General features: G+C 45.2%; 1 protein-coding gene across 2 annotated transcripts in view; it reads right to left on the bottom strand.

Annotated features, from left to right (window-relative positions):
* Positions 1-3,000: 3,000 nt before the first annotated feature.
* The window catches only part of gfra2b (GDNF family receptor alpha 2b), a 64,922-nt gene continuing 55,422 nt past the window's right edge, over positions 3,001-12,500 (bottom strand). For both annotated transcript variants that reach the window (XM_060049689.1, XM_060049690.1), the window contains exons 6-10: positions 10,912-11,021; positions 10,146-10,286; positions 9,440-9,621; positions 6,062-6,109; positions 3,001-4,986 (exon numbers count right to left, since the gene is read on the bottom strand). In XM_060049689.1, coding sequence (XP_059905672.1) covers positions 4,858-4,986; positions 6,062-6,109; positions 9,440-9,621; positions 10,146-10,286; positions 10,912-11,021 — 610 coding nt within the window. In that variant the 3' untranslated portion in view covers positions 3,001-4,857. The remainder of the gene's footprint in view (positions 4,987-6,061; positions 6,110-9,439; positions 9,622-10,145; positions 10,287-10,911; positions 11,022-12,500) is intronic.

Here is a 12,500-nt window from a genome sequence, read left to right on the forward strand (position 1 = left end):
GAGGGGGAGAGAGAGAGAGAGAGAGAGAGAGAGAGAGAGAGAGAGAGAGGGAGAGGGAGAGGGAGAGAGAGAGAGAGAGAGAGAGAGAGAGAGAGGGAGAGGGAGAGAGGAGAGAGGGAGAGAGAGAGAGGGGGAGAGAGAGAGAGAGAGAGAGAGAGAGAGGGAGAGAGAAAGAAAGAGAGAGAGCAGGAATGAATTGTCGAGGAGAGGGAGACACGAGCCATAGGCATTAAACATATCTGCAATCAAGCTGTTTGTGTGTGTGTGTGTTTGTGTGTGTGTGTATGTGTTCATGTGTGTTCATTAGTGTGTGTGTGTGTGTATGTTAGATACAGGTGGAAGCCCATTGGAGACGAGAAGAACATCCTGCATGCATTCAAAGGGATGGGCGCAACACAGTGGAAGTGGATGAGGTTGTGATTCCCTACACGCACACACTTACACACACACACACACACACACACACACACACACACACACACACACACACACACACACACACTTACACACGCACACACACACACACACACACACACACACACACACACACACACACACACACACACACACACACACACTTACACACGCACACACACACACACACACACACACACACACACACACACACACACACACACACACACACACACACACACACACACACACACACACACACACGTATCGGGCCCTATCTTGCATCCAGCGCAATTGACTTTCTACACCGACGCATGTGTCGTTGCTAGTTTGCAACTGACGCAGAGCGTTCTTCTTCCTCCGCAGGCACGCGTCCCTAAGTTAGGGAATGATCTTGCGCCCCAAGGGCGGTTCAGCGAAAGGTGGAGGAGTGTTCTGGCGCAAATGTTCCCTTGTGCTATATTGCAGTTTCAGAAAACAATTGCGCCATAAACCAGGAAATACCTGGCTTAAAGTCAGTGGTGCGTTGTTCAGATGCTATTTTAAGGGCGCATGCATAATGTTGCTTGTGCACCTCGGGCATACCCTTTGCTTCTCTCATCTACCTAGCCACACATTCTTGATAAATTATTTGGGAAAGAACAGCTGATACAGTGGTAATAAGTTGTTCTTTTAAATCAATGCATCTGCAAACACCGTACAGCAAACACTTATTTTCTTAACACAGACATTGTGTAAAAGCCCATAACTTTTAGTATTTGATCGTGAGAAAACATTGTTTTACCGCGAGTAAGTGTTAAAAAGAATGAATGAATGCGGGTGCGTGTGTATGTGTACATTATTAATTAAAGCAGGCACGTGTGTGTGCATCCATCTGTTTAAACACACGCAAACTAAACACGTAACGCATAATACAGTCCATGGCAATGTATATTAACGGGGGGACACATGCATATTAGGAACAGAAGTCGATAACGATCATGCATACAATACTGGTAAGAAACTATGTTTGTTAATGTATTGCGTATATCATTAAATAGACCCACAGTTACTGCATATCATATGTGTGTTAAGTTTTCTTTGCTGAAATTTGTTTAAGGACTCTGAAGTTGTGGAAGAAAACGCTATTCCATGTGAGAATTAGGCCATATTATCTCTCTCTCTCTCTCTCTCTCTCTCTCTCTCTCTCTCTCTCTCTCTCTCTCTCTCTCTCTCTCTCTCTCTCTCACACACTTTCTCTCTCTCTCTCCCTCTCTCTCTCTCTCTCTCTCTCTCTCTGGTCATCCATCTGTCTCATCGGAGACTGCAAACGCCCTGCAAAATATCAACTCGTCAGATTCAAATGCGCTCATGGCTCTTAAAGGGAATGGGAGATGGCCCTCTTATTGGTTTATTGCACGTTATGCCCAAACCACACCTACGGGTAATTAGGCTACTTAGGGGCAACCCTTTTTAGATTTGCGTCGGGTGCTTGGGTCATTTATCTGCCGGTATAATAGCCACATCGCCATAGAACCGCCCACAAAGCTACTTGCGTTTGGCGCTTCTCACTTGCATTTCAGACTGTTAAAATAGGGCCCATGCAGTCACACACATCCACGTATATAACCACTCCCTTTGTCAAGCGCTGCCTGTGAGCACTTCAAATCACCAACTCGAAGAAGACTGTATTAGGAGTTTACACAAATATTGTATGAGTCGTGAAGAAATGATTTCCCCCGCTGGTCAAAGTGTCCAACTAAATAAGGAGCCACTTTGATGCAAGGCAACCTGAAGTCACATCAGATGGAGGTCATCAAGGAGTTGCCAGGGACTAGGCGTGTTGGAATGCAATCCAGGAAGACTGTGGACCATAGAATCAGTTGTGTGTATCAGCAGCGATGGGGGACTGAGCCCCGGCCACAAGGAAACACCGCCTTTAGACCCCCCCCAATGTACGCCTTGATGAAATTGAAAGCCGAATCGGTTAACCCATGAGAAAAAGATGGAAATAGGACTTTGATTCCGTTTTTATGTGTGGATTTGAAAGAATGTTTTGAGGGTTGGAGCGCACAGATTTGTTATGGCTGTCAAGGAGACAAAACAAAGAGTTTAGCATGTAGGAGAATGACAAGGTGTGACAGGGAAGTGTGAAATTAATCGATGGAAGAAGTGAGGCAGTTCGTTTAAGTCTATTTCTTCTTGGCCCTGTTTGATGATCAAAGATCGTTTCACCTTGCTGTTTGTTTCTCAGGTTTTTATTTCCTACCACTATTTCACCCCCGGCTTTCTCTGTGTCTCTCATTCGTGCTTTCTTTCGCCCTTTCATACCTGCATTCACGTCACTCCTTGCCCTGTCTGTGTGTGTGCGTGTGTGTGTTTGTTTGTGTGTGTGTGTGTAACTTGTTTCCTTGTGTGCGTTTGAGTCACCAAATATATGCTGATCTAAATCACATGTGCGTCATCGTCCTTGTCTTCCTGCCACACAAATAATGAAGCACCCATCATTAATTCAGTGGAATGAGTGTTGAACTTTAAATATTTAAAAAGATGTGTTCACAAACACACAACTCAAATGCACACATGACCATCAGGGAGCCACACGAGTACCGTTGGGAATTTTATTGAAATCTCCAGACACATAATTCAGTTACATTCTGTAGCACTTTAAACTTCAAAACAAATATGCCAGCAAATTGAAACAATCTTCCCTTGTTATAAATGTCTATATATATGTATATCAGTATATATATATATATATATATTATTTATTTTCTTCTTACCACTGGGGTAATTGTTTCCTGCCTTCATTAGCTTGTTTCCGTTTCTTTTCTTTCGTATGGTTTCGAGAAACAGCTGTTAAAGTACGCATTACAACAGACATGTGATCCACGACTCTCAAGGTCATCCACGCAGCAACAGCCCAGAAGGGAGTCTGTCCTAACGCTTGTGTGTTCACCTCATTCAGTAACAGGCCATGGCAGGTCATCTTAATCTAGAACCTTCTCCAACCTTCTAGAACATTCTAGAACCGCCCGTCAAACATAGAAAATAATCCAGAGGCTGGATACACCAGAACGCACGAAGAACACACACACACATGTTGAACACAATGAACACGCACGCACACATTCACACACACACACACACACACACACACACACACACACACACACACACACACACACACACACACACACACACACACACACACAGACACACGCATACACACACACATACATACACAAACTCACTCTTGCCTGCACACAAACACACACACGTTTAACACACACACTACCAAGCCCACGTAAATGACTGCGAAATATACACTCTCCATTTAAATTACATTAGATTTACATGTTTCTTCATACTTCACAAAAACACATTTTGTACAATATGTTTACAACAAAATGGAGGAGTCGATGACCAGCAAAAGAGCCCACTAGAGAAAAGCATGTGGTGCAGGAAACCCTGTCTACCAACCAGATCCAAAAGGAGATTTCTATGCACGTATGTCTGTGTATGTATCTGTTTGTGTGTGCATGTTCTTAGTGTGTGCACTGTACCTAATTTGTGACTACAGCAACAGAGAGAGAGAGAGTGAGCAAGAGAGAGAGAGAGCGAGAGCTAGCCAAATGATTCAGAACTAAGTGAATTTGAGTAGCTCTGTGATCCATCCATTGGTCTATCCGTCTGTCTACCTCTGTCTGTCTGTCTGCCTGTCTGTCTGCCCCCATCACCACCAACTCTGTCTGCTCTCCTCCCCAGCTATCTGGCTTGCCACACTGCTACAGAGGTGATCTGCTGATCGGGGAGGCTTGCTTGTTCGCAGGCACACCATCATGTCACCGCGTCGCGGTGTCTGTGGTGCATCTGAATACGACCGAAGGAAAAACACAATACAAATAAAAAGATCAACGCGCCGTGGGGGAAACACAGCCTAAATGGAGTCGCGCAGAGCAAACAATCGCTTCAGACCCTGCACTGCGGAAACCCTGTGTCACAGCTGTGTGACAAAGACATCTCTCTCTGGTGTCCTTTATTTACCCTTCATGTGCATGTGCACTCGCACGTGCGCGTGCACTTTCGAACACACAGACACACAAACACACACAAGCAGTCCGTAGTCTTAGTCTTCTGTTACGATGTCTCTGTCCACTGCCGGAGGAATAACCGATCCCGGCAGTACAGTTCCCAGTCTTTGTTTGTGTGTTTGGTGCGTCAACCTCTTTCTTCAGGCAGTGGAGGATATGATGTCACAAGACATCCTGAGGGGCGCGAAGTCAGCTCTTGCCGCAATCCAGCCGGGGTCCCACGATAAATCTGTGTTTGTTTCTTGGTTTGTGTGTCGGTCGGTTTGTTTGTTTGTTGTTGGTGTGGTGACGGTGGTTTTGGTTTGGTTGGTGTGGTTGATGTTGTTGTTGTTTTTGTTGTATGTTTGTTTTAACTGCGGTCGTGATCCTCTCAGTACAGGACCCTGAGCAGGAACTCGGCCAGGATGGATACGCCCACCGTGACACAGAGGCTGCGCTGTGATTGGTCGCCGCCGCCGCCGCTCTCCGCCTCGTCCCGGTTCCGAGACTCTATGGAGCCCTGGGAAGTGGGGGAACGATAGAAGAGGAGGAAGACGAGGAGATGACGAAGAGTGATTGAAGGACAGATGACAGGAGCAGAATGGAAGCGAGAGTGGGAGAGGGAGAGAAAGGTAGAGAGAGATAGAGAGAGGGGGGAGACGGGAGGAGGGAGAAGAAGAGAAAGAGGAACCGTTGGAGAGAGGATAGCGAGAGAGAGTGAAAGAGGAAGGGAGAGAGAGAGAAAAAGAGCGATAGAGGAGAAAGGGAACGAGGGAAAGATAAAGCAGGAGGAGAGAACAAGGGAGAGAGATGAAAAAGAAAAGGAAGGATGAAAAGGTGGAGAGAAGATAAATAGTTTGTCATCGTCGGTATTATCAAATAGAGTTTACATATTTGATATATTCACATATTTCTCCTCTTGTTTGTTCCCATGAGAAGGGTTCAGAACAGACAAAGACATCAGGAGAACAGGGAGGGGTAAGCAGAGGAGCTGAGCGTGCGTTAGACTTTCAGAGACACGGGTGGTAAACAAAACATTTACCAAATTGTAAATTAATGGAATCCCTTCTCAAGGTAACGTCATCAAAGGAGGGCTGTGTGAATACTACAATGTTTTATTACTTATTTCTCACAATTTGACAGTGGTTACTAAAACCAGGAGCCTACAAACAGGGCCACGGGAACACAGAGCCAATATATGCACTTTATATGCACTTTCCCCTTCTAATTCGTTATTCTGTTTGTTCTAGCGTGTTGCGGTGACTGCGACTGGATGCCTAGACTCTCCTTATGGTTATCCAGCACCCCATCATCGATTTAAAATGTTTTGCCTGTTAACGTGTATGTAGGTATGTATGTCAATTATGGCAACCACTGCACTCATGACCCTCCCTGGAAGGAGGGGTCCCCCACTCTGCGTTCCTCCTCAAGGTTTCTTCCTTGCTGATTAAGGGAGTTCTTTCCTGCCCTCTTGGTTGGCTTGGGTTAGGGGGTTGTCATAAATATTTGGCCTCTGAGGCCCTTTGAGACAGTAATGGTGATCATATTGAATTGAGTTGAATTGAATGGGGCCACAGGGCCAGCTCGATCCTCACCTCCTCGCAGTCAAAGTCGTCGGAGGGAATGCATTTCCGTCCACTGTCCTGCGTCGACCAATCGGATGACAAGAAACAAAAACAGCACGTTAAACACAAAACAGCAATGTCTCGGCAAAGTGTGACCTGAGTGGTTGAGAGTACAACGGGACTCGACGCTGGGGTGGGCCGGGATGGGAGGCGGTGTTAATTGGCTCCCTGGAGGATATGATTGGCCCTAATGGAAGTACCTCGTTAAGGAGAGGACGCGTCATCATCAGTGGTGTCGTTATCGACGGAAACATTACAAGCTCGGACTTGGTGATGCAATCACGGAGAAACCACTTGATCCAGGGGGATGTTGAGGTGTCTGATTACGACATGACACGAAACGTGTAAATAATGGTCCTATTTCTGGCTTTGCTGAATATCTGGCCAATGAATGTGTGAATATAGGCCTATATGTTTTGTGTTTGAACTCGTGCACATCGTTGAGCAGGTAACTCAACCAATCAAAGCGTCAAAAAATAAGAAGAAAAAAGAAACGAGGAGTGGATTTAAAAAATAGACGTCAGCAAAGACTTAAGTGTGTGTGTCGCCACAGCCCTGTGTATGATGTTACATTGTGGCCCTGGGGAAAAAGCATGCATATACAGTATATATACACACGCACAAACAAGTTTAATCTTTGACTGTGAAGCCAAAGATGAATTCCAGATGAGTAAACAATAAAGATGTCCACTATATATAATATATAGATGTTTATACATTGTTCGTGCCTTGCAGGATACATTCATCAAACCATACATAAGTTGAGAGAAGGCAGCGCCACAGACCTATGTACGTGGCAGTGATGTATAGAGAAACAGCTTCAGGCTACCATTTGGAATCACTGTAATTACCCTGACAATAGAGCGCATCGGGCAGCAGGGCCATCGCACCATGGCAACATCTATTAATATACATGCACAGGCACAGGCGTATGTATGCATGCATACACACACACACACACACACACACACACACACACACACACACACACACACACACACACACACACACACACACACACACACACACACACACACACACACACACACACACACACACACACACTTGTGATTGTTTGTCTTCCCATTTATCAGTGTCGGCCATCATCTTTTCTCGTCAGCATCTCATTAGGCAATCTCCTCTCGCTGTCGAGCTAGATGAGCCTATCGGATCCGAGCACTCGACCGGCAATAAACTCTTTTGACACACACACAATCATCGCATATAAATTGAGTCTGGAAAGTAGGGGGTTTTAGAAACATGTTAAGGTAAAATGTACATTTTATGTAAATGCCAGGACAGTAGTTTGCAGGTATTACACACAAACACACGTGAACAAACACACACACAAATATACATGATTCACATACAACAGTACATACATCCACCCATGAAATCACACTCACACACTCCCACACACACACACACACACACACACACACACACACACACACACACACACACACACACACACACACACACACACACACACACACACACACACACACACACACACACACGGTCCGTTATCATACGGTTATCATACAGTGACTGAGTTCAGGGAGGAACTGCTTCACTTAGCGTTGCTTTTTAGCTTAGCGTGGCTAGTGGGGAAACCAACACTTTAGAATACGCTAATGGCTCTAGAAGCTATCATAGCCTAGCATCTTTGTGAGTAAAAAGGATTGCACATTCTGCTTCCAGGAGACCCTGTCATTACCTGGCAGCCATCCATTTGTGGGTAAGGAACTGCTCAAATTATGTTATAGAACAACCCTACCCCTATCAGCCTTAACCCTATCCAACCCGAGGCCCAGCCAAAAGAGACACTTTGTCCCTGACTTCAGCAGACCTCACACACCTGTGTGGCCCCTTGTGTTGGCTCACAATATTAAACTTCTTCCTTCGATGCCCCTTCACAATCTTCTCTGTTTTCGCAGTGCGCAATGTGTAATGTGACTATCTCAAGTAGTGTAGTAAGAACACAAAAAAAAGAACAGAAATAAATGAATAAATCATGCATGTTTAATCTTTTGGGCGAGACAAGGGAACACATACCTTGCCCCTGAAGGCCGTCGTGTGAAACTGTTTGTGTAGCATCTCGTGGCCATTTTAGTTCTCGTCACAGCGCTTGTGTGCGCAAGAGTGTAGAAAGTTGGCTGGATAACCCCTTATTCCAGTCAAATCCATAACTACATTGAATTATTAATTCACTAGACCTCTTCCATAATGTATAGCTCTATATAATGGCTCTTAACCCCTCTCCCCTTACATAATAGATTACCTAATCAGGAATTTGACACGACAGGGATAAGCTTCATAGAGGTGGGGGATCAGTTTCAAAATGGCTTCCGTACATTTTCCGTTCATGTCTGTGTACAAACCGCCCGGTTGGGCAGACTTTTCACCGAAAACGACATGTTTATTTCTTAAAAGGGCCCGGCTCACATGAGAATGCTCAAAGCTTGGAACTATTCCTCATCTGCTCGCGCTCGATTTCAGTGATTTCAAACGAAAAGTATGAAAACGTTTCCCTTCCATCAACTTGGATGGAAGGGAATATCGTTTTGTGATCTCATTGAGGCTTCCTCTAGAACTTCCGAAAAAAATTCGTTCCGAAGTTCTATGTTGCAGGGTTTACTTCTCTGGGCTTTGGCCTACATTTTAAGGAGCTCAGCAATATTTGAACGGTCGTGTCGTGGTAAGGGCAAAGTTGTAGGCCGGGCTGTTATGTCCCTCTTAAATGCCATCGGAGCACTTGTGCAAAAGAAAAAGTGCAAAAAAAACAACAGGTAAATGTCAGCAACAGTTTATTTCTACGTTTATGGTCGTTACAAAACCATTACCCTTTTTTTTAACTCCTTTAGTCTTAAAGGTTACAGGAGGCCACCTCAGAATGTCTACTTTTGTGCAGAAGACAGAATTGTGTTTGGGCGAGACAAGCAAAGAATTTGGAGGCGGGCGAATCGATTTACATAAAGTTTTTTTCAGAGAATGTGAGGCTGACAAAACTGACGCCTGTGGTTTCAAAGAAGTCAAGGTGTAATACTGGAACGACCTCACGCCGTCGCCAAGTCTCAAAAGTATTCTGAGATGGCGTGACCGAAACACCCTTCGTCTCTGTTGTATCCCTTCAGTGGCAGACATCTCAGAAGTGGATAAAGACGAATGCCTGGGAGGATTTAATCAAAAGCGTCTCCACAGAGAGAGCTACTACCCTTTGGCGTTGTTTGCTGAGCGTCGACGTTGAACTATTAAGAGTTATCCATATTCAAAGGCGTAGTCCATGTCACGGCACAGGATTGAGAATTGTACGGTATAGACATCAACGTGAAAGGACCCACTCACCTGCAAGTTAGCACAAGTGGAGAACATGCAAGCGCTGTCTATTGGTTGGAGCGCGTTGCCATGGAGAGGAGGGCCAGGCTTGGCGAGGATTGGCGGCTGGGCGGGGGGAAGGAACGTGGGCAAGGGTTCCGTGACAGGAAGTGGTGCCTCCGAGCCGTAGCCAAACGCGCGTATTGCGTTTCCTGTGAGGGGAAAAAGACGCATAGACAGGACGGGTGAGAGGTCATCTTCTCATTGGCCTGGTTATTTATATGGAACCACAGGAGGAAAACGTACATTACGGGTACGTTACCGGTACATTAACCTGCCTAAAAAATACATTCTGCAAGAGAAATAACAGTTCACGTTCACATTCATTTCGCAGGTAGGCGCACAGGTGAGGGCACAAACGTCATTTTTTCCAATTTCCCATTTTCTCCACTTTGTTCACTGATGTTTTTTCTCTTCTCACACACACACACAAACACACACACACACGCACACGCACACGCACACCCACTTCTATATGTTACAGTTACATTCTCACATACAAACACACACACACACACACACACTAACACCCACTCACTCCCCCCCCCATCACACACACAGACACACACCACTTCACTGCTAAATGTCACAGGTACATTCTCACCGACACACACACACACACACACACACACACACACAGGCACATGCACATACACCCTTAATAAGCGCGACTCACTGAGGCAGGAGTTATGTGTGAAGTCCCGATGGAAGGCATCACAGTTGCGCTCATGATTGCCCGTGCCTCTGCAGGTGCACCAGAGGCTGATGGTGATGTTGGTGGGGCTGCTGTCGCTGTAGTTGGGCGTCACGTCGGAGCCTGGGCCCGATGGGGAACGGAAGAATGAACAAAAAGGGGAAGAGAAAAAGGAAAGCGCGATGACTTAATTAAGAATGGGGGGGGGCTGTTAATGACGAGGAAGGAATAAGAATCAGGAAAGAGGGATTCTTGGGTGGGTGAGGAGAGGTGCTTTGACTGCTCTCGGGATCATTCCGAAAGCAGTATTCTGCCGAGGAGTAAAGCGAAAGATGCCCCCCTAGAGTGCGGTGGACTTCTGCGAGCTTGATGGAAGCCAGCAGGGCACTCATCAATCAATACTCATCATAAACCCATCTCCAGGAAAAAAAACCTGATCCCACAAACGTCAATAATAATCATAGGGACAATACAACAAAGCAAGGCTGAGCAAATAAACGTAAAAAATAATAGGATACATGATAAAAAAATATTAGAAGTATATTCATTATTATTATTATTATTAATTCTGATTTTTATCAATGAAGCCAAGTCAAATGTAAGCTGTCATCACTTGCATTCAGACCCAATCGTGTACTTTGGCAAAAACATTCTTTTGATTCTGATAGCTCGCATGCTGCGGGTAAACTCTATTCATTAGATTAGATTAATTTTCCAATTAGTTAACCTACCAATGAGTTCCACTCACCAATGAGGCCAACATAGGCCATGAGGCAGCCATGGTAGTTATCCTGCGGGCACCCCGTCACGGTGTGAGGAGTCACCTGGCAGTTCATGTGGTAGTCAGCCAGTCTGGACCTAAAGCAACGCAGAGACACACCATACATATCATTGTATCACCATAACAAAACCACACAACGTGCACAGTGGAATCCTCAACCACCAAATCACCTAGCGGCCAAATGTTGGCGCTAAACGCTAGCATCTAGATTTTAAAACCAAAGGGCAATGCCGGTCGCACACCAGATGAGCCAAGGAGGGCCCCCCCACACACACCGGGAAGATTGGATCTTAGGTGTTCTGTTTGCTATAATGGGTGCTGGTGGGTGGCACTGCGTGGTGCCAGGGTTTTCAGCGGAGCTGGAAGTTCTATCAGGCCGACAAGTGCTGTCATTGAAGATAATGGCTTCGGATTCATAGAACACACAGCGTGTCTGGTTCGAGACTGGCTAAAGGCCCAAAGGGCAGCCAAAGTGATGCAATCAAACCATTTCGGAGTTCTTCAGGGCTTCCGGGAGAAACTGTCGAGAGTGGTGATGAGAGTGAAGTTATGAAGGGATTGGCAGTGGAGAACATTGTCGTCAATCGCCACCCATGTGGCTGCCACACGCCACTTGGCAGGTGATCATTTGACATGAGCGTTTGGCACCCAAGCGATGATGTGTCTGACGGTGAAAGACTGTGTATCGGATGAGATAACAACTGCTATGAATGACGTCTTGAATGCTATTGAATCGCGTGACTGCATCACCTTTTTGGAAGGAGAGCATGAGTCATACAAGTCTGGAGTTTGGGATTAAGTCTGAGTCATTGCCATGTAAAGATCTGTCGTAGCTCTATAATCCCAATGCAGGTATAGCAATGATGTATCATTATGAAGAGGTTTTTTAAAAATCGGGATGGTTTCTAGTGCATTATCTCATGGCTACTGAATTGTCCAGGGATAGGACAAGAGTGATGAGGATCCATGTCATTTCCTCAAGAAAAAAGCCATAAATAGCATGCTCCAAAGCATGAAACCCGTTGTTTGTAAAACAACGCTCATCGGAAGAGAGATTCCAAGTATGACCAGGGGAGAGGGGATGTTGCTGACGTCACAGCCCTCACAATTCCCATGAATCATTTTCAATTCATTGATCTGATTCATATGTATATGAATGTATGCATATGCACGCATTGACCTATTTTAGTCGATTTATTTTCAGCGCTTCCTCTCCCAAATCAAACCGACCACAAATTACCTTCTATTGCATTCACAAGGAAGATATCCTAAATTCCAGACAAACTCACCCACACACACATTTGTACATCATCCGCAGCTACAGGCAATTTTGTTTCTTTAATTACGGAAACCTGCATGTCTTTAGAGTACAGATAAATACCTGGAAGAGAGCAGCATTAACACAGGGAGGACATAAACCGTTGTTTAAACGTTTTAATTATGATTACGTTCTATTATGTTTTGAATATACTTTTTTATATCTACATATGTTGTGACTTGCATAGTGTCAAAAAAGTGTTTGTCCATGAATCAGTTGTGGTGGTTAATGGTCTCAT

The sequence above is a fragment of the Gadus macrocephalus genome, chromosome 4, assembly GCF_031168955.1.
Source record: "Gadus macrocephalus chromosome 4, ASM3116895v1".
NCBI lineage: Eukaryota > Metazoa > Chordata > Actinopteri > Gadiformes > Gadidae > Gadus > Gadus macrocephalus.